General features: G+C 36.1%; 1 protein-coding gene across 7 annotated transcripts in view; it reads right to left on the bottom strand.

Annotated features, from left to right (window-relative positions):
- The window catches only part of LOC109045542 (netrin receptor UNC5D-like), a 180045-nt gene that overhangs the window by 6343 nt on the left and 147042 nt on the right, over positions 1 to 26660 (bottom strand). For all 7 annotated transcript variants that reach the window (XM_042748500.1, XM_042748502.1, XM_042748505.1 and 4 more), the window contains 6 exons: positions 21220 to 21624; positions 19618 to 19702; positions 9829 to 10000; positions 6457 to 6684; positions 2757 to 2906; positions 1630 to 1794 (listed from right to left, as the gene is read on the bottom strand). In XM_042748500.1, coding sequence (XP_042604434.1) covers positions 1630 to 1794; positions 2757 to 2906; positions 6457 to 6684; positions 9829 to 10000; positions 19618 to 19702; positions 21220 to 21624 — 1205 coding nt within the window. The remainder of the gene's footprint in view (positions 1 to 1629; positions 1795 to 2756; positions 2907 to 6456; positions 6685 to 9828; positions 10001 to 19617; positions 19703 to 21219; positions 21625 to 26660) is intronic.

Genomic DNA, 26660 nt, shown 5'->3' on the forward strand with positions numbered 1-26660 from the left:
TGGACAACTTTAAAGGTGATTTTCTCAATATTTTGATTTGTATCTCACTTTCCAGATTTTCAAATGAAAAATAAAGTTTCAAATAAAGCTGTAACCCGGTCAAATTGTCCTATCCTAACAAACCATACATCAATGGAAAGCAAACGTTTTTTTTTTCTTTTCTTTTCATGATACCTGATTATGATTGTAAACTGTGGTTGAAATATTTTGATGAAACATTCATCTGATGAATTGTACACCAGTATATCACAATACTGCCATTCATACAGGTTACAGCAGAAGTTATTTTACACTACTATGTAAAGCTTCTGCTTTTTGAATGCGAAGTGTGAAAAAGGTCTATTTGGTGCTGTCTGTGAAGCAGATGTGAACACAGAAATCCGAGATGTGTGCGCGCACAGAAAGCTGCTTCAGACAGTTAGATAAAATCACACAAAATTATCAAAATGCCCATTTTTTGGTGAGGGACCTCGTATACACAGTCTTAAATGCGTTAAAACGTTGCGTTGCAAGAAAACCGGATGTGTGTCAGATTCGCGTCATGTGAATCAGGATTTATAGAGACTGTGTTGATTTTAAAGTGAAACCTGCTGCAGCTACAATTTATATTTTATGTGAATAATATATATATATATATATATATATATATATATATATATATTATATATATATATATATATATATATATATATATATATATATATATATATATATATATATATATATATATATGTGTATAAATATATATATTAATATTGTTTTGACTTCAGTTAAATTAAAAGTTGTTATATTTTTTGAAGCGTATTAAATATTAAAAATAATGTCTTTCAATTATACTGTAATTTTGAATGGCTATAACTAATGAAATAAATTGAGGGAAAATGCCTATACGTAGCAGTATTGGTATCAATGATACTGGCCTTCATTAATGCTAGGCTACTTAGTACAGCAGAAGCCATTAAACACATATTTAATACAATCCTTAACTTGGAAATTCAATGTGGCAATTGACAATATGAATACTGTATATAATATCAATATGTGATTATTTGCAATTAATTACAGAAAAAGGAAGGAATGAAAAGAAAGGAAGGGCGTGACGTCTGGCCAAGTATGGTGTCCCATACTTGGAATTTGTGCTCTGCATTTAACCCATTCAAGTGTACACACATAGCAGTGAGTAGTGTACATACACACACCATGAACACACACACTGCGGTGCCCGGGGAGCAGTTGGGGGTTCGGTGCCTTGCTCAAGGGTCTCACCTAAGTCGTGGTATTGAGGGTGGAGAGAGCGCTGGATATTCACTACCCCCACCTACAATCCCCGCTGGACCTGAGACTCAACCCGCGACTCTCCAACTCTCTATCCATTAGGCCACGACTGCCCCTGATGTGTAATTAATTAGTTTTTTAATCAATTGACAGTGCTAATTATTTTTATTTTTTGGCATCAGAATCAACACCAGATTTTAGGTTCCACTCACTATTAAAATTTCAGAGGTCCACTATATTAAAAATACTGTAAATGGATCATCAATATTCCAAACACCACAAGATATCTCTATTGCACTTTGTCAATATTTCTAAATTTTGTGTTTTTATAATGTGAGTTTTAAGCTTCCATACCTCAGCAATGGTGGTGTAGACCTGTAGGATCTGCTCATGACCTTTGACCTGCCGAACACTGATCTTACAGGAGAGCTGATTGGCTGCTGGACTGTAGCGCTCTAGAGAAAAGGCACACTGCAGAGGAGACTGGCTACTGCACCACACCTGAGAGAAGGAGAATTCCTGCTCCAAAAGAGGAAGAAAAAGGAGGAAATCAATAGGGAATCAATAGGAAGCATACTGTATGTGCCTCTTCTCCTCTCCTCCTTATTGTTATTCTGCTGTTGAAGCCGCTGAAGCTAATTTACTTAGTGTCATGTCACTGACGGCCCTGCCAGAACACAGCCTAGTATGACAAAACAGGGCTTGCTATGGGTATGATTTGGATAAAAATGCGCCTGCGGTCATAAAGCTTTATGAAGAAAGGAATGGTGGGTAAACAGCATTGAGAAAAACACTCTTGAGAATGTGTCATCCAAAAACAGAAACAATTTGACAAAATAACACTAATACTGAAATATAGCTCTGCTGATGTAGCAAATAAAACTAGATAGATAGTGCTGCTTGTCAATGCTAAACCTAACACCATGATACTAACGTTTTCTGGATGGTTTCCGGAGCATTGCTATGCAACTGGTAGGATGTTGTTATGGCCCAAGTCAAAATAAGCTCTACGAAGGGTATTAAATATGATTTGGGTCCCATTTTCATAAGTTTAAGGGATTTTTTGATTGTTTAGTGAGAGAAAATTGTTTTCTAAACAAGCATCTAAGCACTTGATTTGAGGTATTTTGCGCCAAAGTTATAATACTTAAGTTTGGGGGATTTGAAAAACAGTAACAGTAATGTATGACATTTGTGCAATTTGTCCATTAAAATTATTCTTTAAAACATAAATTTGATTGATACCGTCCTGTTAAACCATACTGGTGGAAAAAAAACATCCTTATCTCCAGGAAAAAGACACCGGATTCCTACCACGGCCTCTGGCTAAACTACCTTAAACAGAGCTGTATTAATATTCATACGACCAGTCAAATGAACATTGGAATTTGACATCTCATTAATATTCAGCCTCATATGCATATTAACAAAACTCATGCATTTTCATAAGAAGCTTGCATCCATATTCAAGAGGACAGCACCTGGCAGGTGGTGAAAGGTTTGATGCTCCACAGGAACTGGGGGATGTCCTGGATGGAGACCTGCAGGCTAAAAGAGTTCGCTCTGAAGAGCAGGGTCTTGGGTTCCTCCAGGAGGCGCCCTCCTCGACTCCGTTCCACGGATACCACCTCCTGCGAGGAAGAGTAAATAAAGATATAAACGCTCATGCATAAACACATCCTGACATATACAATACCCAACCACCAGAAACAGAACTCAACTGATTGCTCATGTTTAAATTATTCAGCTGAAAAAAACAGCCCTCCTACGCTACACAACAGCTATTTCCTGGGTATGGTGGCACCTTTAATCTTCATAACCTGAGAAGATGGAGCAGAGAGTGATTAAAAACCTCAACGCGAGGCTGACGTTTCCAACCCCAAGACCAACAAACAGGTCGAAGAAATGCCTGCATTGCATTTTTCATCTATAAGAATGGAATTACAATAACACCCTGGGCTTAATATAAAATTTTTTTAAAAAAATCTGGCAACACAACAACTAATAACTCTAAAGGTACAATGCCTTCAATTCCCACCTCGGTCGAATACAATGAACGTTGTGTACCTTTCCCCTGTGCACAAATGCAACGCACACAAAATGGCATGCAGAACAGGAGCGAGAGACACTGGTTGGATAGAATCGCCATTGATGAAAGGCACGGGTGATTTTGTGCTCTTTGCATCTATTCTGTGGGAATTGTTGACAATGGCACAGTAGCATTAAAAGCATTACGTCTCTCACTCTCTCTCGCTTTCTCTCTCTCTTGGTCACAAAGGACAGGAAAACAGTCTCTTGCTGTGATGGCCACTGATCGATCCTGGCCTGAATTCGTTCAGTTTCCAGGGAGGAATTCATTTGCTGTTTTGTGAAATGCAAACACAGCTGACAACAAAGAGTACAAAAGAAGAAAAAACGGCAGGTGAACGGCTGGATAAACAAAGTGGAAGAGTGCTTTGGTGTGGAGAAATACAATCTTTGACCATTCACTCGTGAGTGTGTCCTTTTTTGGAAGAAGACTTCACAGAACCAAGATCTGTCACACACATGCGGTTGTTTTTCTGTCATGGTGGAGACTTTTCATTGACTTCTATTGTGTTTATATTGAGCTAATGGTATTGTCTATATGATTTACCTAACTCTCAGGTCTGCATTTTTATTGAGACATTATACAGGTTATTCTAAAGATCCATTGGGGCTCCCTTACATACACTACCATTAAAAAAAAGATACAAATTCTTCAAGGCTGCATTAATCAAACAATCCTGGAAATCAAGGTTTCCATAAAATTATTAAAGGGGTCATGACATGGATTTTTTTTTATTATTATTATTTTATTATGTTCTTTGAGGTTTATTTATAATGTTAAAGTTTTTTGCACAAAAAAACCAAATAAATGTGGAAAATGTACTATTTTCAACCATCATTCTGACCATCTGTCTATAACGACCTGTTTTAAGGGGCGTATCCTTTAAGGCTTGGCAGTAACTGGCAACTGTTATGATTGGCTAACGTCATTGCATAGGAAACAGTATAAACACTATTGCAAATGAGTGTTTTGACAACATAATCAAAATAAAATGGTCATTTCCAGGCAAAGCATTATGAAATCAAATTTACTTACGGTTTGTGATGCAGCTGCAGTCAGATTTAGTACCGCTTCATCTTTCAACAAATGTTTCTTTGTGACCTCACCATGACACTTTGCCTCATTTACAAAACAAAATACTCTGAACAATCCTCTGCCGTACTATCCATTCGTTCCTTACTCTGAGAAACTTCTGATATCTGTACAAAGATGCGAACGAGCATCTGTTCTTTCACTCCATTTGTCCTATTGAGGACAGACTCAAGTGTGTGGGCCAGTTTAGATAAGATAGTGGCAGTGTAATTTCTATTTGCTTTAGATGCGACGCGACACTCGCATTCAGCGTAATCATGTGTCAGCGAGTGAAAGCCAGTGGGCGGGGCCTATATTGAGAAGATGAGTATTCATCAATGTCTTGGTCTAGAGGCAGTGTTTATGCAAATGTCTGTGCCCGTGTGACATCATCTTGCATCTCAGATCCAAAACGAGCCATTTTTAAAGCTTGATTAAATAAACGCTTTGTTTATAATGAGAAGGATGTTTTAAGCTATGAAACTCGCAGGATGTTTTAATGGTACAAAGACCTCTCATATCCCAAAAGATCAAGGCAAATTTGATTTTGAGAAAAACAGTTATTTTACAAACCTTTGAATGGTAATGTGTAGCTTCTACAATAACAATAAATAGTTTTTGCTATGCATTATATAGACATTTTCTAGACAATTAAACAACAGCCCAGCTTAATCTTAAGCTTAACAACAAACTTAATTTTTTATTCTTTTAAATTCACCACAAAATTTTGGCCTGTCCTGAGGCCTTTGTTTCCAGTGTCTCTTTGCAATATTATTAAATATGCACATTTTAATGAAAGCAGAGGTAAAAGCATACTTTCTTTATTCTATCTCAACATTTTTAGCTTTATTATTTTAGCTGGCAGCATTATTAAAAAGATTTTTGTGTTTCAAGGTTGTGTCATCACTGTTACAATATATTTCACGTTTTCAGATTTTTTACACTTTTTAAAGTAATACATTACTGCATGAAACAACAAAACCTTAATAAAAATCAATCCTTCAGGTAGTTAACTATTCATATTAGTATTTCAGGTTTTCCTTTTTTATCCCTTAATTTTTTTAATATGTTTTGTGACATTTAACATCTTAAAATGTCAATCTTGTTACAATGATTCTCTATGGTACACAACTAATAACTGAAAACTGTACATTTGTAGGACAAACCTTGTAGTTTCATGGCCTTTAACACAGGGCTTGTGATGTCAAACTGAACTGTAAAATGCAATTCTGGTACCTTTCTGAAGGCATAATAATATCCCAACATATATTAAATTTATTAATTTACCTTGAGTGCAAAAACACTCCAGACATCGGTACATTGTGTGTGTGGTCGGAGAGAAAAATAACGCCACTAATTTAGTTTGTGTACATCTTGAGGCTTAAATGCAACACAAAGACATCTCCACATCTCCATAACCAAGAAGAAACATTAAATATAAATGACATATAATGCTGTCTTCATAAAGTGAAGAAATTGTAAGATCAGTGTGTGTGCAGAACAAAGACTTCTCTGAAGCTGTGTCCACTCAGCTAGACTTCACACCTAACAGAATGTAAATCACTTTTAATTAGCTCACAGAAAATATTCAGTCACGTAGTGAATGCATGAAGCAAGAGTGGCTCACCGTGTCTTTGTAATTTAAGAAGCTATTCTATCAGTTAGCTGGAGATGTGTGTGTGCACGAGAGAGAGAGCGAGAGAGAGAGAGAGAGAGAGAGAGAGAGATTGGTCCAGCTGACTTTCAGTGGAGCGTAAAACCAGAGTACCCACAAGGCATGACGGCCAGCCATAACACGCTGCCCCATGAATGCAAATATCCCATAAGCTGTGGATTTCCATCTAATGCCACATGCAGTGTGAAGGGGATATGTATCATGACATTTAAGAAGCCTACATCTGTGAAAGCCAAAAACGCACCCTATGGAAAGACCAGTTAGGACCAGCATGAACTGGTTTGAATAAACTTGTGGCTTCTTAATTAGTGCATCAGCATCTGAAACACAACATGTCTTTACCCACCTGAAAGGCATGGGGCATATCATCGACGCAGTAAACTCGAATGCTGTAGTTGAGGAAGTTGGGCTCCATGTTTCCAAATGCAGCAAGTCGGAGTCTCTTCCCTGCCGCTTGTGTGAGGGCCTCTCCCACTAAAGCGTAACACCCCGGTCTCTCCACCAACAGGTGGCAGCACTGAGTGTCCAACAGGCAGTAACAAGAGGTGCTCTCCTCTTCCACAGTCATGACATCCTGTCAGAAACACACAAATCACACAGTCAAAATCCAACTGCTTATGTAGTATGACTGCGATTATATTAGGGTTTGCTATTAGGGACAACTGAGGTGACTGATAAATGTCATTCTCTTTCAGAAGGCAATAGACTTTAGCTAGACCAAGTCTGCAACAGACCTTGGTCAGGGTAGCACCATATTTAATTTTGACAGGAATAAAAACGAAGCTTTGAGAGAAAGAAGTACAGTGCGTTCAATGGATTGTACTGTAGTTTAACATCATACCGGTTGTTCAGCTGAAGAGGTGTCTTTAAAAAAAAAAAAAAAAAAAATATTAAAACTTTCCGCAGACAAACACAGTTTTAAAAGTTGTAACCGTGTAAGTTATGTAATCCAGGGCATGACTGATAATGTCATTCGTTTTCAGATGGCAAAAGTCTACAATTTACACAAAGCTGTATACTGTACATTATAAAACATTTTTAACTATTTATAACTTTTAATTTTGACAGTCATGTCACAGTTATGTAATTTTTTTCCCAATTTTAAAAAAGGTAAAAAAATTAGCAAAAAGTAGTAAATTTACTATCTTTGACAACAAAAAAGTATAAAGTGTTTTATAATTGTATAATTATTTATTTTATATTTATTTTAGTATCTTCTTTGTATATCTTTCTGTTTTATTAAAATATAATTTATTATATTATACTATATAGTATTGATATAATCAGGAAAAATATTTATTTTATATTATTTATATTTATTTTATTAAATTATAATTTATTACAGTAATATACTGTTAATATGATAATAAAAACACTATATAAATAAATGAAATGAACAAATATAAAATCTGTTCTAAAATTCAACTTCCTTATGCTGCTTTTTTTGTGAGTGTGTGCATGTGTGTGTGTGTTTGAGAAAACCCTGTTTTGTTAATGAAATGTTTTTAAACATTTGATCATGATCAGTGCTAGAATGACAGTTTTTGAATTGCCTTCCCTCATCTTGAAAACCACCACAATTGTCAAATTCATGAGTGGTGCGACTGCTTCCCATTACCTTCACTTAACTGCAACACCACTGACAAAAAACAAACAACAACAACAACAAAAAAAACATTCCAACCAAGAGTAAAAGAAATGCATTTTTAAAACTCAGCTAAAACATTTACAATTTACCATAAATGATATACGATATGTTGTAATGTTTATAGTACAAACACGATTAAGAGATGACTTGGCTCCACATCCAAGAACGGCTTCCATGCTGATTGACTGTTTTTCTTTTCTAGAACACGGTTCAGTTGCTTTTAATGCAAAGTAAGGCCTGGTTGTCATAAGCACTGACAGCTACTTACTTTTGGCAACCCTGAGGCTTTTCACAGGCCGCTTCACTTTATAAAATCCCCAGTCAGCATAAAAGTATACATATACACATGTTTTATATATATATATATATATATATATATATATATATATATATATATATATATATATATATATATATATACACACACACACACGTTAGGAAAAGGTGAAGATCTTTAGCTGAAATTATGCTTCTCTTTTCTTTATAGCTCTGCAGATGGAAGCACAGCTTGATTATTATTATATGCATCTGGTATTTGAATGTCAGGAACAGTGGGTGTGTAGCAGCCAGCAGGAACTCGGAGTCCAGGGTCTCCATTTTACCGTCTGAATATAGCTGAAGCTAAGCATAACTTTGCCCCCTGGAGCGACCCGAACCATTTGCGATGGCGGAAAGCTTGATATTTCACATCTAAACACACCATTGCACAGAAAGCATTGTCTATTACCCACAAATCAGTGGGTGCACATTAAAGTGAGCTTTCCGTCTCTCTCACACAAACAGTAAAGATGCACAAAAAAGGTGTTATTCTCAATTCTGTGGGGACATTACTCTCAGCCTGCCTCTCACTTGCTCTGGCATTATGCCTGCGAGAAAAAAGCTCATTATTTCAAACAACCATCAGAGGTCTCCGAGTCTTTAACACGGCATCAAAATGACTCGCTTGCACGGAAAGAAAAGGAGTTGATTGGTATTGTGATGTGTCTTTGAATTAGAGTGTCTGCGTTTGATTATAGTCTGCTGAAATGTCAGGTCCCACACACGCACTCGCAGCTACACAAACACAAACAGAGATGGTTTCCCCAGGGTCAGTTTGTGTCAGTGAGCTCCAGCTCAACTTTGATGAAGTTCTTTCAACAAGTAAGAGCGGTACAAATCCCACTTTTATAAAGAAGAGCAAAATATCAAAGGGAAAGGACAGTGTTAATAAGAGAAGCACAGAGAGATGCTCCCTTAAAGTGCATTCAATGGGACACGCATTGTAGGAATAGAGGGCATGTCTATTGATTCTGTCATAGAGTAACCTTCAGCATTCGTACTTCAGAATGACAGTTCTTTATAATTACCAGCACACTGCGATTTCTCATTGAACTACATGATTCAGACTTTACACTCATTCAAGGCAAGGAATGGCTTCGCTATGTATTCTAATAGTTAAAAGGATAGTTCACCCAAAATTGAAAACGCTGTCATTAATTATTAATTATTATGTCTTTTGTAGTTCGTAAGTAATTTGTTCATCTTTGGAACACAAATTAAGATATTTTTGAGGGAATCCAAGAGCTTTCTGAGCCTTTTTAGACAGTAATGCAACTAACATGTTCAAGGTCGTAAATACATTGTTAAAATAGTCCATGTGACAACAGCGGTTCAACCTTAATTTAATGAAGCTATGAGAATACTTTTTGTGTGCAAAGAAAACAATAACTTCATTCAACAGTTTCTTTGGTACTCTTATGAATGTGCGTTGAAGACTGACATGGAAGAGAAGAAATTGTTGAATAAAGTTGTTATTTTTGTTTTCTTTGTGCCAAAATTTTTTAGTATCTTCATGAAATTACGATTGAACCACTGGTGAAACATGGACTATTTTGACAGTGTCCTTATGACCTTTCTGGCTAGAAAGCTCTCGGATTTCATCAAAAATATCTCAAATTGTGTTTGTGTTACATGTTTGAAATGTCATGAGGGACAATAATGACAGAAGTGTCATTTTTGGGTTAACTAACCCTTTAAAAACTTGAAAAAAATTAAATAGTTAAAGACACTCTTATGTCAGATTTGTCTTACCTCCCAGCTGTTGTCCTGGGTTTGTCTCTTAAGCTTGATATTCCAGTCTTCTGAACTCACATCTGCACAGTGGGCTACTGTCAAGGCAACAGGGCAGGAAAGGGTCAGGCCAGGAGGGCCATATGTTACTTCTGGACTCAAAAGTATCTCCTGACCTTCATCAGACAAAGCACTGAAGATACAGACACAGAAAGAGAGATTAACTGATATTGTTCAAAAACAACAACGACAACAAAGACTAAATTAGTATTGCAGCGATGCTAATACTGTTAGTTCCTGATGATTAACTGCAGTGTTTTTCTCATTTGTAAATGACTTTGGATAAAAGCATATGCAAAATGAATCAATGTAAAAAGCAATGCTTCTGATTCTATTTAATTTGCATGAAACATCAGATGTAAAAACACTCTCACAAGCTTTACAACATATCCCATAGGAATAAACTAGGGAGCTCAGTGTGATTTTCAATGAAAAAAATTATTGGATACTTTACTTTAGTGGGCTGGAATCAATTGAAATATTTATTTCAAGATGTGAAGAAAAACAAAAAAACTGATTGTGTCATCTCTGAACATTATACCATATTTTTGGATAATGTCTCTAAAACTGCATTTACTTCAACTTTTATCAACTTTCCAAACACAGAGAAGAAACTGATGGGCAGCAATAAATACGAGAACTATAATGATAACTATACCTATGAAATCAGCCAATCAGAATCCACCTGACTATAACAAGCTTGAGCATTCAAAGCACCAGATGACTACAGTATATGCTTATAATAAACAAAATATAACTGTCCATTGGTGTGGATGCTAATATAATTTCTATAATTATCATTCTTGATGTGAACAGGCCTTAAGAGTTCAACCCCATAATGACAGTGTACAAGCAGTGAATCTATTCATGAATCCATTTTTTTTTCCTAAAAAGTTTTCCCCAAATTAAAATTGGCAGTCCACTATCAAAATAAAATACAGACCAAGAGAACAACTTGTGTGGAACGCTCATGGGAAATCCTCGCTCAACATGTGCTGTGGTGTCAAAATAACAGTATTGATTTCACTAGAAGATGCCGATGTTGAAATAAATGGAATTAGTTTGGTTAATAAACATGAGGGCAAGTTACTACGATAACTCCATGAACAAACATTAGCTAGAAACACAAGCAGATTTGTTAATGGAAACATGCCAAGTAGCCACACAGCTCTCCTTGCAAACATAAACACAACAGATTAGCCTGCAGACTCAGCGCTAATACAGATATATTGTACTTTGCGCTGGTTGAAGTGATTCCAGAGGGCAGTTGGACTTGATCGGGTGTGGATCAGTCAGTGTGTGTGTGTGTGAGTTCACTGGTCGATGGTGTTGTTTGAAGTGCTTTCTGAGGAGCCTGGTGACATATTGAGACAGTTTGGATGTGTTAGCGTCGATCGATATGACTGCTGTGGATCCTCAACAAGGATTAGTCATCTACAGCAGGGGGAGTTCAGGCTGGCCTGGATGGCACCATTGAGAACTAACACACTGACACAGCAGATTACTTGAACCAGACACCTGCGGTTAACAGAACCGTGATGATTTACAATTCAGTACTCTTTGCACAGAGATTCAAGAGATTGTAATATTTATGAGTGGTGTTTGTCCATGTGGAACTTTTTTTTGTCCATTTACTGTCTCTGTTAAGGTGTTTTGAATAGTCTTTGATATGTTGCTGTGTGTGTGCTAGGGTTTTCTGGATGTTTGCTACATCATTACCTAGCCAAAATCTCCATGTTGGAAGGTTTTTCAAAAGTTTCTTGCCCACCAGCCAAAAATCCAATGTCCTAATCGATTAGAACACAGTCTTAAAAAGGGTTTTTTTTTTTTTTTTTTTTTTTTTTAGCATTGACGATTCCATTGACAACCTTTAACATCCACAGAAACTTTCCTTCTTATTTTGGAAAAAGTTCTTTTAAGAACTTTTAAGAAAAGAAATATTACATTGCTGTGAAAACCCTCTTTTGGAATGTTTATTTTAAGAGTGTAATTAGAGGTATTATTAATGATTGTAGCAAAAACAGGCCAAAGTTCAACACTTAAATGCCCACATGTAAATATTTAGAAGAATACTGGTAACCAAACAGTTTTATTAAACATTTACTTCCATGTTATGGCCAAAAATATCAAATATTCTTTGGTGTTCCACATAAAACAAAGTCATACATGTTTGAAATAAAATTATTGTGAATAGAGGATGAATACATTTTAACTTTGTGGGAATTTTTCCTTTAAGGCTATGGATTTAGACAAAAAAAAAAAAAAAAACACTAATTATGATGCTTCTGATGAACATATGGGCAGAATATCAAGTATTTATTTCACAACCAGAGCCGTTTTTCATTCTAAGCAGGTGGCGGGCTGAGACAGCCATCCAATTACTGTGTTTGACACTGTACCGTACCAACAGACCAGTCTGTCACTTAACCGCCTTCTAATCGCTCTCTCTCTCTGCATCGACACTGTTTGTTTACATGTTGATTTATTTAAATTGAGTAATTACCTGTTCCCTCCCAACATCCTCTGTCTATTGGCATTGTATCCAAACTCTTTTGTGTCTGAAATAAAGGCAATTACCGCTGATGAAGCAGCTAAGCTAGTTTTACCATTCTGTAGAGGAGAGAGAGAGAGTTACTTGACATTTACAGCCATTTAATGAAACTCTCGCAAACACTAGAAAAACATTCATGAACATAAAATGCACATCAAATGGAACAAAATGTCTCATAGTTGTTGAAATATCAGGAACAGTGGTAAACAAATGAAAAAGGCCTCAGGGGCCTCAGTATTGATTGATCTGAGTGAATCTGGGGATGCCCTCTGTGCTTTTTAATAACCAAACCTATTAATTACAATGGTGTAGAGACCTGACTGCGATTAGAAGTGTCACACCCCTTTAGATGTGGGTTTTGAATGAGGAAGAACATACGGTGGCCGAGAAGGGCAAAACAGATTATAATTATGAAGACAAAATAACAAATTACAAACGCAAATCTAAAAAACAAAATAACAATTCAGAAAACACAACAACAATTCAGAAAACATTATAACAAATCAGAAAACACAATGACAAATTCGAAAACAAAATAACAAGTCATAAAACACCACGACAAATCCGAAAACAAAACAAGTCAAAAAATACAACGACACATCAGACAAACTGGAAGAGGTAGGTATAGTTTGAGACAGCGCCACTGGTTTGGGATTACTCTTCACTGACTGGACGAGACATCTGTCAATCAAAGTATACAGAAATAACCAGCCGAAAACCAGCAGTCAAAGTAGAAAGTTCGGAGATGGTCTTAAAGTAGCTCGGTTTAAATGTATTGTATGAATTGCGCTTTCAATGGAATAAAACATACGGAATGTCTATTTACACTTTGTGCAAATTACCTGCCTATTGTCCTTTTTTTGGCATCAGTATTTTGTCAACTCCAGTAGTGCAGATGGTTAAGTGTCTTCCCTTAGCATTTTGACGCAATTGACATAGGTTTGAACCCACCTTTTGCCGAACTTTTTTTTCTTATCCCTTTTCAAATCTCGTATCACATTGTAAAGGCATTTATTTTCAATAATAATTAAGGAAATTATCAAAAAGGTGAAAATAAAGTATAGGGTAGGTTTAGGGTATGTGTAGGTGTAGGTTGGGCTTTATTGTACCAATAAGGTGGCATCCATTTAATTATTTGAATTAAAATTATAATTTACACTCAATAAGTTGTTATCACATACTGTTTTATACTGTACTGCAATACTGAAGTGCAGATAATTGCCACTATTTGCAACAAGTAGTATACATAGCAGAAAATCCTGCTATTTTGATACAGTGTAAATAGGTATTTACATATTGCTAAAAATACTGCTATTTTCACTTAGTGTAAATAAAATCCATTGCTAACATGAAATTTGGCAAAAGGTGGGATCGAACCCGGGTTGATCGCGTCTAAAAGATAAGAGCAGATACTTAACCATCTGCACCACTGGAGCTGACAAAATACTGATGCCAAAATGCCAATAAGGCAGATAATTTGCACAAAGTGTAAATAGACATTCCGTATGTTTTATTCCATTGAAAGTGCAATTCATACAATACATTTAAACCGAGCTACTTTAAGAGCATCTCCGAACTTTCTACCACGACTCTGCTGTTTTTCGGCTTGTTATTTCTGTATACTTTGATTGACAGATGTCTCGTCCAGTCAGTGGTGAGTAATCCCAAACCAATGGCCCTGTATCAAACTATACCTACCTCTTCCGGTTTGTCTGATTTGTCATTGTATTTTTTGACTTGTTTTGTTTTCGGGTTTGTCGTTGTGTTTTATGACTTGTTATTTTGTTTTCGAATTTGTCATTGTGTTTTCTGATTTGTTATAATGTTTTCTGAATTGTTGTTGTGTTTTCTGAATTATTTCGTTTTTTAGATTTGCATTTGCGTTTGTAATTTGTTATTTTGTTTTAATAATTGTAATCTGTTTTGCCATTCTCGGCCACCGTAAGAACAACTATGGTGAAAACTGCTTTAGCAGCTGGGTAATTTTAACTAAACTACTAAAACCAAACCCATAAAAATCACATCTTAAAATATAATAAGAATTTACCAAAATAAAATACAAAATACAAATTTTAAATAATTACTAAAATCTTTATACACATTTAAAAAAGGATATTGCAAAAATAAAACATCAAAAAACAAACAAACAAACAAACAAACAAACAAACAAACAAATGTTTGTTCAATCCATTCAGATTTGAAAATCATGATTTTTTTTTTATACCAAAATGATAAAAATTATATACCTGTATTTACCATAGGTCTAGTTTATCAATGCACTAGAATGTCTTATGCTTATAAAATGAAGTACAAATTTAACATATTAAACAAAAACAAAAAAACAAAAAACTAAACAAAAACAACAACAAAAAACACTTTTTTTTTCAGTTGTTACAGTATCTCGCCAAGTGAAACACAAGCATCGCTGGAACCCTGAAATAAATAAAATAAAATAATAAATAAATAAATCATTTTGTTATAAAATAAATAAATAATAAATAAAAGTACAATAAAAAAAATAATTGGTTCATGAAGCCCTGATTGTGAATTTGTATTGTTCATCTGCTGTAACCTTTTTCCTTCTCACACAGACACAAGCCCAGAGACCGAACAGACAGAGAACAGACTTCAACAAATTAAAACCAAAACTTCCCCCTCAGGAATCCACCATAACAAACAAGCTTCTTCATTGCATTTTGTGCCGCAGGCATTATGGTCTGATCAATATGAACAATTATCTCTCATAGATCAAACTGCCTAAGAGAAGGGAAGTGTTTGACTATAAAGCACTGTTCCACTGACAGCAATTTTGACACAGGAGATCACCAAGCCATATCGCTGAACACTGGAAGTAGTAATGTTATTTATAATGGTGGGTAGCGAAGCTGGACATACATTTTGAAAATATTGCTGCTAAGATTATATCTGCCATTGCTTTGTCACTGTACACTGCTGTCAGTATGAACGGCCATTAAAAGTGCAGTCTCGTCCTGTCAAAGAGACTGCTAGCTAGCATGCAAGGGTCCAGCTATTATTCATTTCCCCCAGTTCATCAAATGTAAAGAGGAGCCGGAGATGCAGCACTAATAACAAGGAAATGCATCACCTATTGATTTACCAGTTTAATATCCGCCAAGATAGCAAAAAAAAAAAAAAAAAAAAAACAAGTCTGCTTTCATTAACACAGTGTGAATCATTCCTAGTAATACAAATGTTCGGTGTGTTGTCCAGGTAAATCCATGGGGAAGCGTACAGGAGAGCTTTAAGCTCTGCAAATAGCCCAGAGGTCTGAGCAAACTCAATCCTATCACTGTGAACAAATAAAAAGAGTCTCTGATTGATCCTTTTTCATGACTCTGCTCTCTATAGCTGCTGTTATGAGGACTCTGGAGATCATGCGGCTAAATTTAAGAGGTTCTGCAGATTGATTTCTGCTTCTCTCTTCTTCTAAACCCCCTCCCTCCACCTTCTGTAGATGCTTTGTGGTCAGATTGCAGTGTTGTGGATTGAATTTCTCCCCGCCACTCACCACAACTGTCAAAAGATAGGCTTTGACTGACAGCTGGGCTGAGCAGCTAGAGTTTGACTGACGGATAGCTGCGCGACGGTGGTGTTGACGCGTAGGACGGGAGATGGGGAAGCAAACAGCTCTGAGCTTATCGGACGCTAGCAGCTACCTTCATCTGCTGACTTGCTGAGATTGAGGTTTTCATCTATGAGTGCTGAAGAGTCTCTGAACACTTGTGACCTTTGATCTCTATCAAGCCCAGCGAGCCTACGACAGCGATTGAGGATTGAGAGCCAAATGAAAGCTGTTTTCCGTCTGATTGTAGGTGACATTCGAGAGTTTTACAACTTTAGATTTAAATCCCCGCTCGTCAAAGTTTGCTCATAATTTCTGGAGGGTTAATCCCAAAGTTAAGCAGCTCACCAGAACAAAGCAAGTGGCATTCTGGGAGATTTCCACTAATGAAACACAAACTGCGTTACGATTTACAGCATTGTCCCTAAACAGTGTTCACTGCATCCTTCATAGTCAGCAGAGGATATCTGTAGTTCACTTTACTTGACAAAATATGTGACCCTGGACCACAAAACCAGTAAAACCAAAAAGATTTATACATCATCTTAAATCTGAATAAATAAGCTTTCTATTGGTTACAAAAATACCTGTGCTACTTATGACAGGTTATGTGGTCCAGGGTCACATATGTTAAGTTGGAACAGAATGCAACATCAGACACAGACTACAAGCTTAAGGTATGAAGACAAGTATAAATTATTATATACTGGATTATATACTGTACCTTTTTTCATACCTGGATAAATGATGTAATGTTAGAAATGTGAATTCTATACTTTGAAAATACTTTTTTAAAATGAATACACAAGTTATTAGTTATGCCAAATACTTCAGCAGACATACTGAGAAAAAAGTATTTTTTAAAGTTTTTTTTTTTTTTTTTTAATTAGTAAATAATGAACAATCAAGAGTAATGTAAAGTCATTGGATAAAACCAGCAGGAACCCTGAAGAACATTCAGTTCCGAAAACTTCTGGAATCCTGTAAATAAATTATTTGAATTATAATTATTTAACTTTTTTTAAATAGCTCAAACTAGAAGTGTAAATACATTAAAAACTGGTTGAAAAACGCTGAGGGCAAGGGGGTATTTGAACATTGTTGTGGAGATAGGGGAACTTTGAGTCAAAACATTGATAACCACTGATTTAACATGCTCACATCGTAGTGTGATGTCCACAGTGCTGGTCTCAGGTCGACTACAATGCCATTGTTTCAGAGTCACCATCTTTTTTTCCCTTGTTGCGACAGGATGGCACAGCTGGCTGATAACCCGCTTGACTCGGATGTGTTTAACCACTTTCGCACACAGGCCCAGAATACTAACGCTATAAAAGTACACCTTTCTTAATGCGCACCTAGCACCTAGCTGCCTTCAATATACAGGCCTGCCATCATAACTACATAATGGTGGCTCTCAGTAGAGAGCGAGACTGACTTAGTGCTGGATAAAGTGAGCAGGGGCAAGATTGATGGTAAGAATGGGAAATTGAGGTACAGAAAGTAAGAAATGGGAATAAAATGCAGAGTGCCCTATACTGATAACACCAGCGTGTTGTGTTTTGGTTGCTAGTGTGCTACCCACCATGACCACCTTAGCTTACTAGCTTCACCAAACAAGGTGTTCATGGATGGCAAGCTACTTTTTGCTAGTGAACAACAGAGCTAGGCAGCTAGAAAAGCATCAAACCAGCAGTTTGTGTGTGAGAGAAAAGCTCATTTCAATTACCTAGTGAGCTGCCTTGATGCCTACTGTCTACTTAGACTGCAAAAAAATTATTTTCTTACTTATTTGTCTTGTCTTCTAGTATAAATATCTAAACATTCTTGAATCAAGATGCATTTACCTGACAAGCAAAATGACTTTAGCTATTTATTCTTGTTTTCTGAGAATTTTATCTGAATTTAGTTAGTTTTTGCTTACAACAAGAAAAAATACTGCATCTGCCCAAGGGGTGAGAAAAATAATCAAAAACAAGATTTATTTATTTATTTATTTATTTTCAGAAAACAAGACTTAATATCCTAAGTCACTTTGCTTCAAGTAAATGTATCTTGATTTTTAAAAAGTTTAGATATTTGCAATGTAAAACAAGACATAGACAAAAATTCTAAGCAAGAAAGTCAATTTATTTTTGCACTGTATGTAGTTGTCTTGTAAGGGAACACCCTAAACAGGATTATTATAGTTAAATATATATATAAACAAATCTAAAACCATAAAAATATTTTTGTCACAAAATAATAATAAAAAAAATCATTAAAAATATTTTATTTTAACTAGTTTTTTATAGCAAAATATCCCATTCATTTAATTTCTTTGTGAGGTTTGGTTAGCAGTGACTGAAACGCAGCTTTACACACAACTATCAGTCTGCATGGAGAGGATCTTGAGACTCCAGTAGCTTCAAACACCTGTCTGCTGTTCAGCAGTGGCTTTTTTATAGCTGGCATTACAATACAGTTCATTTGTTTGACAGAAACTTTCCTTAATAAATCTTTATCTGACCAAGATCTTCTGTGCTCTAAGTCACTCACAAATCTTTTGAAAGGTCAATAATATCTATTTGCTTTTTGCAAACTATTGTTTATTTTGATGCCTTTTGCAAGACATTGCATTGTTTCATACTTTTCATCTTCAGAAAGATCTTTCTTCCTCACCATATTCCATGAGAACTGTGACTTGCTTAATAATGTGGAACAACCTCTAGGATTTCCATTTACCTAAGAAAACCTGACAAACTATTGACCAAACCTGTCTGAGACTGATATCAGTTATCTAAAAAGATGTTTAAAACAACACAAACAAAAATCTGACTCTTTATTGTACCAAAATCCTATTGATATATATATATATATATATATATATATATATATATATATATATATATATATATATATATTACCTAAATATATTTACAATGAACATTTAAAAATAATAATAAAAACTATAATAGTATTTCAGTCATACTAGAGTAACACTAACACTTTACTTAAAGCCTTTATGTATAATGTATGTATAAAAGTAGTTTTAATGCATTAATTATGCCTTGTAGTGCACCTTATAATGCATTGTACAATCTCATGAATAATTGTAATCACAGTTAATACATTATAACACTTATCAATTCATTGTTACACTATGCATTTTAAATTCTGTTATAATTATGTCAGACAAGAAATAATGTATTACAATGCACATTATGAATAATTATAATGCATTATACCCTTTAACAAACATTTATAATGCATTATACTTTAAATAAAGTGTTGCCATAACACTAAACCTAATGGTCACTGGTTTTGGTCAATTTGTTTTATCAATTTGGTCAATTTGATTTTTATCTATATTTTTCAGTGTTGAATGACTGGTAAGCTTTTGTCCGGCATCTATTATGTACTGTATTTCCCTACGTTTGTTGCAATTCTCCACAAAAGACCTTAGAAGATGGCAAAAATTAGTTCTCTTACAAGACAGCATAATTAAGTTGGTTTAGCCTCCACATCGGGCCTTAAAATTCTTTTTCTGCAGGCAGCTTTGTAGGTTTTGGAACAGAGCAGAAGAGCGAGTTGAATACAGTCTCAATTTTGTGCGTCAGTGTCCTGGATATATTACCTGGAGTCCTGCTGGGTAATGCTCACGTACAGTTCCCAGGTTGTGTCCTCTTCAATCGCACCGTGAGGCACCAGCAAACTCACACCTAGCCCAAGATAAGACACACACACATACACACACACACACAAAACCAAACAATTTATATGATTTGACAACATGACGGAATGGGACTTGGATGCTAAACTAGAACAAACAAAGTTCCTCTTTTGGAAACACCCTTAATTTCCCAGAAGCCCTTTCAGTGGAATGAATAGTTTGGTGCGAGGCTGGAATTTAGAAACAGCAGAACATTTTTCTTGTGGGACTCATGCATGACAACACGTCTTCTTAAAAATCAATTCAAAACCTTCCTTACGAATACTTGTGTACAACGCACATGTGCACACACCTTGTGAAGTGACAAGGCGCCTGTGGAGTTGTTAGAGTCACTATTCGTCTGTAAAGGTCTTAAATAGGATGAGTGAGAACTCCAGCACGCTTCAGCAGATGCACTAGCCTCTAACCTTTCTCACACACTTCTGCCAGCCTGTCAAGGTGGAAAAGAGCAAGGGAGTGTAAAGGAGGGAGAGGAGAGAGAGAGAGATGGACCCTAGAGACTCCTAAATCAATGCTGCCCTGCTGGTCTGTCTGCCTCTCTGTCAGTTGCCCCCTCTCTCAGCCACTGGGTGCTGTGTGCACAGCCTCACTAACACACAGCACAGCCACTGGATATACTGTGCGTGAGAGAGAAAGTCATGAAAAGAGAAATGGAGAGAGAATAAAGAAGTGACTGGTATGTGTGTCTGCATACCAGCTTGTCTCTCCCTAGACTTATGAAGCAGGCCATTTGGGCCTAGAACCACCCACTTAGACACTTTTATGAGAACTTAGAGAACAATGTGGAAAATCTTGAGGTCATCTTGTTATAAATAAATCAAATAAAAAATGAAATAAATCCATAAAAATTAAATGTTAAACATATAAATGTATCTATCTGTTTATCTAGAAAGACATGAAAGACATTAGATGCTGTTCTTTAAAACACTGTATTCAATGTATCTCTATATATATTAAAAAGCAAGGGTGCATTAAGTTGATCAAAAGAGACAAAATACTTATTAATATATTAAGTATAGTATTAAATTAATTAACTAAATGAATGAATGAATTAAATTAATACTTATTTAGTAAGGGAGCATTGCTCAAAAGAGATTTTAATTTTTTATATATTTTAGATTTTAGAATATATATAAACTTGCATTTTTCTAATCATATTATTTATTTATTTTTGTATATATAAATATTTTATTTTATTTATTTAAATCCCAGTATGCCTTCAACAATTGATTTATGATTACAATTCCTTGGTTACGATCCTCTTCCAGACATTCCAAATTTAAACTCCAATTAAACTTCCAGCGGCACATGAACAATTTAATTTGAATTGAAAGCCAGTTCTTACATGCTAAATGTCTAACATTCTAAACAGGCATCAGATTTTCTTTGAATGGGCTGCGGACTGAAACTATTCTGTATTTAACTACAGTTTGCATTATTTTCATGTAGTGTGTTTGATTCTCTCTCGCTTCTTTAATCTTTCTACAGCATGCATTAAACACACACCTGCATTGGGTACCACCAGTCGTCCTCCGCCATGCCCGAACACCCCGCTGGTCCTGAGTGGTCGCTTGCCAGTCATCATACTGGAGACCAGCGCTGGCTGGATGGGAGCCAGCTGGCTCTTCCCTCTCCCACCCAGCGTGCCTCCACCGCCTCCGATCTCCTGCACCACACCGCGAGGAAATGTTTGGGAAGGCGCTTTTGCATGATACTCTGCCCTCTCAGACACACCCAGAGAGACCATAAAGGAGCTGTGAACTTTGACCTTGAGGTCAGGAAGGGGGTCGAAGAGTGCAGGTTCAGGGATGAGCTCCTTCTCCATGGAGTCAGGGTAACAGATGGGGCCAGTGTAGGTCCGTGACACGGTCAGGTCTGGCTGCATGGAGGAGTTCATTAACAGAGGGTTACCTAGAACACAAAGTATGGTAGACAGGTCAATGACATGACACTCATTTGTTTTGTCTCAATCTATTACGCTATTCAAAAATGCATTTAAAATGCTAATCATACATGGAATGAATTGAATACACATCTTCTGATAAACATGTTTTTAACTTTTGAAAATGTATTTATTTATTTTTTGGGGGGATTAAAGGGTTAGTTAAAGACTGACATGGGTTAGCACCGAAGACTGACACAGAAGAGAAGAAAATTGCTGAATAGTCATTATTTTTGTTTTCTTTGCACACAAAAAGTATTCTTGTAGCTTCAAAAAATGAAAAATAAAAACTTACCTTAAAACAGATTTTGACTTTTTAAAAATAATTTATGAGTACACTCACCTGTATTCATGGTGTATGAAAAAAAAAAAAAAAAACATTATTATTGCATAAAATATGAATTAATTTAAAAAGTTTTTCAATAAATTAGAAAAACCAACAAGAATTCAAAAAAAGATTTCTGCTTTTCATCTTAGACATCCTTGGATTTTCATCATCTTAGACATCCTTGGATTGACTCAGACATAGCTTGAAACTTGACAAATTGCATTACTTTTGCAGACAACATTTTTAAATACCCTTCGATTATACATTAGTGCACAACTATATGCCCAGTAGCATCTGTACAGTAGGTCTACGATACACATAACATTGTGTCTTTATGTTGATGAGTAGACCGTCACAGAATCCGACCCTGAAAAATTAACTGAAACCTCTGCAGGCTTCCAAGGAATTAAAACATTCATCATTCAAAAAGTTGTCTACAGTACATCCCTGGGTTTTGCATGTTTGTTTAAAAAAATCATTTAATATTTAGCAGACATTAAATATTTATTGAACATTAATAATTTAATAATGCTTTCAGTTACCAAAATGAATGTAGTACTCTCAGCAACTTTTAACACATTTAAATCCATTCTGCAGAATTCGCCCACAATAAGCTAAGAAAATGTAAAAAAGAAATTGCATAGATTCTGTGTTGGCCCAATGCAAGGGAAATACAGGCCTGTTTTTGTTTGTTTTGAGCAGAGTTCATTCAGTCCAGTGGGTCAAGGTTTGGCTGGTTATATACTGACCTGTATATTCTGCCAAAAATAATAATATATTTATATATTTCTTAGAGAAGCAACAATGTTATCTATGCTATCAGACATCGGCCATAAGTATATATGGTATAGTATATATATATATATATATATATATATATATATATATATATATATATATATATATATATATATATATATATATATATATATATATATAAAATGACAAACCCAATTTATTAACTGGCAGTCAATTTTCACTGAGATTGTAAGATGGTGGGCTGCTCTATGGTCTGAAACCCTGCGACAGGTCGTTGTCCAGATGATTTCTTGAATATTGCAGGTTTATAATGACACTAATTCATTCAAGTCCCCCAAAAAGGCTGGTTTTCCATGTAAGAAAAATGCATGAGAAGACAGGATAATGCAGAGACTCTCAATGTGGCATCAGTTCAACACTGCAGCTGGAATTGCTTGCTAGTTAAATGCTGCACATGGTAAGGATCTGTCTCAGATCTGTCTCATAAGAGAAGTTGGACTAAAAGTGCACTCTGCAGTGACCAAGCCTCACATCAGCAGAAAGAATAAATGCTAGCCTCACCTTCGCTTGAGAGAGAGAAGGACTGGTCAAAAGTTCACTTTAGTGATGAGAGCAAGTTTCATTTATTTGGGTCTGATGGGAAACATTATATTTGGTGTCAAACTGGGGAAAGACTGAACTCCAAGTGTGTACAGATGTCAGTGAAAGGTGGAGAAGAAAGTGTTTGGGTTAAAGTGTTTCCTACAGCAGGTGTTGGGGCTCTTATAGAGCTAAATGGAAGAGTGAATGCAAATGTTTATCAGAACCTCCTTCAGCAACATGCAGTTCCTTCCCTGCAAGCATATCCCAATCATTCTGCAACTTTCATGCAAGGCAATACTCCCATCACACTGCAAAACAGATAAAGTGGTTCCCTGAAGCTAAGAACACTGAAATAATGAAATGGCCGGGGCAGAGTCCTGATCTAAACCCGACTGAAAATCTCTGGAAAATCCTTGGTGACAAAGTTATGGCTAAAAACCCACTACAGTTACGGAACTAACAAAGGAAGAGACTGGAAGAGTGGACCAAGATCACACCAGAGCAGTGTGAGAGACTACTGATGTCCTGCGGCCGCAGATGTGCTGAAGTCATTCAAAGCAAGGGCCCTTAAACTTTCTACTAATTTCTGACAGCTGTAACCCTCCAAAATTTTAGTTGTAATCTTCTTTCATGCTACATTGGTTACTGTTCTTTTTTAATTTTCTTTTTAATTTTATTTCTTATTTTTCTTGTAAAAAAAATTATTTTTTTTTATAGATTATTTTTTAATTTTGATCTTTTGAAATATTTGTCAAATATGTTATACATATATATATTTACTTATACACACACACACACACACACACACACACACATATATGTATATACACACACCACTAGAATTCAAGATACTATGTTTTTTAATAGCAGTCAATGGAGACAGATGCTTCTCAGATGGTGGGCGGCATCTACCAGGAGGTTCTAAGTAATTCATGGTAACCAGCCAAACCTTGATGTGTAGCCCTTATATAACTCTTAGCATAAAATTGAGACAAAAACATTTCTTGAAATGATGAATTATGATGGAACCGAATGTCTCCAGTTATCAAAATGAACTATCAAGACAAATGCAACAACAATCTTTCGATTATTAGAAGCAGCTGTTCCAGCAGTGTGAAGTGATCCCACTTGTTTCATTACGAGCTCAGCTGAGAGCTTTGGCAGATCACAAAAACGTATCACACTCACACAGACACCCCTCAATCTGTTTTATTCATCAAAAAGCGATGGCTGAACGAGAGCACTTCCCTAAGAGAGGTGGCGAAAAGAGGTGTGAGAGGGACTCATTTTCTCTTTCTCAGATTGGACGGAGGCCCAGGAGGATAGACTGCAGCTCACACCTGAAACCTCTCCTTCGGCAGATCTATTCAAAATCTAAACGTGTGAGAGTTATCACGCAAGGCTAAAGGTTCCGATCTCCATGACAACAGTTGTCTTGCTTGATACGAGCGTCTATCAAAGTCGTTCTCTGCTGTATGCGTATTGGCAGCGCTGTCAAAAATCTGTCGCCTAGGCAACACAGTTATTGCAACGATATTTCAACAGTTCTGTGGAGTCGTAAATGCATCAGCGAATGAGTCAAGATTTCCATAGTGATCAGATCTCTAGGCAAATGTGTTTAAAGTGAACTGCATCAACTAGCACATTTCAATTCATTAAATCCATCTATCCGTTCATCCATCCATCAATCATTATTGCTTTTCAGCAAATCAGTTATGACTACTAATGTTATGGGCCTAATTATTATTCAGTCAGACTGATATGGTTTATAATCAGTGGCGGATCTTAGAGGGGTGTCCAGGGTGGCACTGGACACCCCTGACAACTGATCGGCCACCCTGGGTGCCACCCCAATAATTAATATGCTAATATTTCATTTCCTTTGTTTAATCCTACTGAAAGAAGCGTTTTTTTTAGCCTTGAACTCAAGGATGCGACGCGTCTGGTGTTCTGCATCGTGCTTCATCTCATCTATTTCCAGCCTCTCTCGCCACACGTTCATTTTCTTGCGAAGTGAAAAACATCACAGAGCAGAGAGGACACAGACAGCGAGCTGACAGACACAACAGAGCAGGTCACTTCTGATAACAGGAAACAAAGTCTCAGCATTCAAATTCTGTTAGTTTTATTAAGAATTTCAAATGATACCCTTTTCAAATGATGGCGTGACGGTTCAAACTCGCTCCAGCTTTGCCTCAGTTCAAGCGAAGCAGGATTGCATACTATAGTTAGCATGAAATAACCTAAACAATGAACATCCGATCCATGTTGAAAGATACACTACAACTTACTGAATGTATAGTGTCTCATGTAATCACTCAATGAATGTTCAACCGCGGAAAGACAGCAGCTTGAAAGCGATGTCACATAACCCCAGAAAATCCATTCAGTGTCCATAAACTAGCAAGAAAAATCAGATCTGGCATACACTAGAGGAGAATTTTGCAACATTACATTTATATATTTACTCATAATTGCTCTTTTTATTATAATGAATAAAAATGTATAGATATAACGTCATTATTAAAAAAGACCAAAATGAACTTAATCAGTTGTTACTTTTAACCTTAACAATAGGGCTCCTTGTATAGTTTAGTTTAGAAAAATTGAGAAAAAATAATGTACATTACCAGTCAAAAGTTTTTTATTTTTTTTTAGAATTCTCTTCTGCTCACCAAGCCTGCATTTATTTGATTCAAAATACAGCAAAAGCAGCAATATTGTGAAATATTTTTACTATTTTAAAATTAGCCTGTTTATGATGTATCTTCCTTCACTTTTTGGATCAAGTCTATTCTTTTATCCATTTATCCATCCATCATTTCATTGATGTCTTTAAGCATTTGACGGGTACACTGTGGCATCTATCACCTCGCTGTGTTCAGCTCTTTGAAACTTCCTGTCGAGACATCTGGTGATACGCGTGCGTGTTTGTGTGTCTGTAGTGATGGTGGTGTTTAGTGGGCCGAGGAGAGTGATGGCACTATGAACAGGCCCCATTACTGAACAGACAAGCAAAAGAGAACTAGTGCTCCGCTCTCTGCACCCCTCCATCAACATCAATCTCTTTTTCTGGGGGCGTCAGATGGGCCAAAGGAGAGGAGAAGAGAGACATGGAAAGTAAATCAACTAACACCCTCTAGCTTTGGTTTAGAGCAGAGACGCAAAGAGACAAGAAACAGAGTGAAGTGAGGGAATGTTCTACATGAAGTTCAGAGGGGGAAAAGTTTTTTTTTTTTTGTGGTGTGTTTTTTTTTTACAGGTGTAAGGGGGGTGTTATGCTTTTAGTATTTTATTTTTTTTTTTTACCAAGTATAGTTCATTTTGAATTATATT

The sequence above is a fragment of the Cyprinus carpio genome, chromosome B21 (assembly GCF_018340385.1).
Source record: "Cyprinus carpio isolate SPL01 chromosome B21, ASM1834038v1, whole genome shotgun sequence".
NCBI classification, from domain to species: domain Eukaryota; kingdom Metazoa; phylum Chordata; class Actinopteri; order Cypriniformes; family Cyprinidae; genus Cyprinus; species Cyprinus carpio.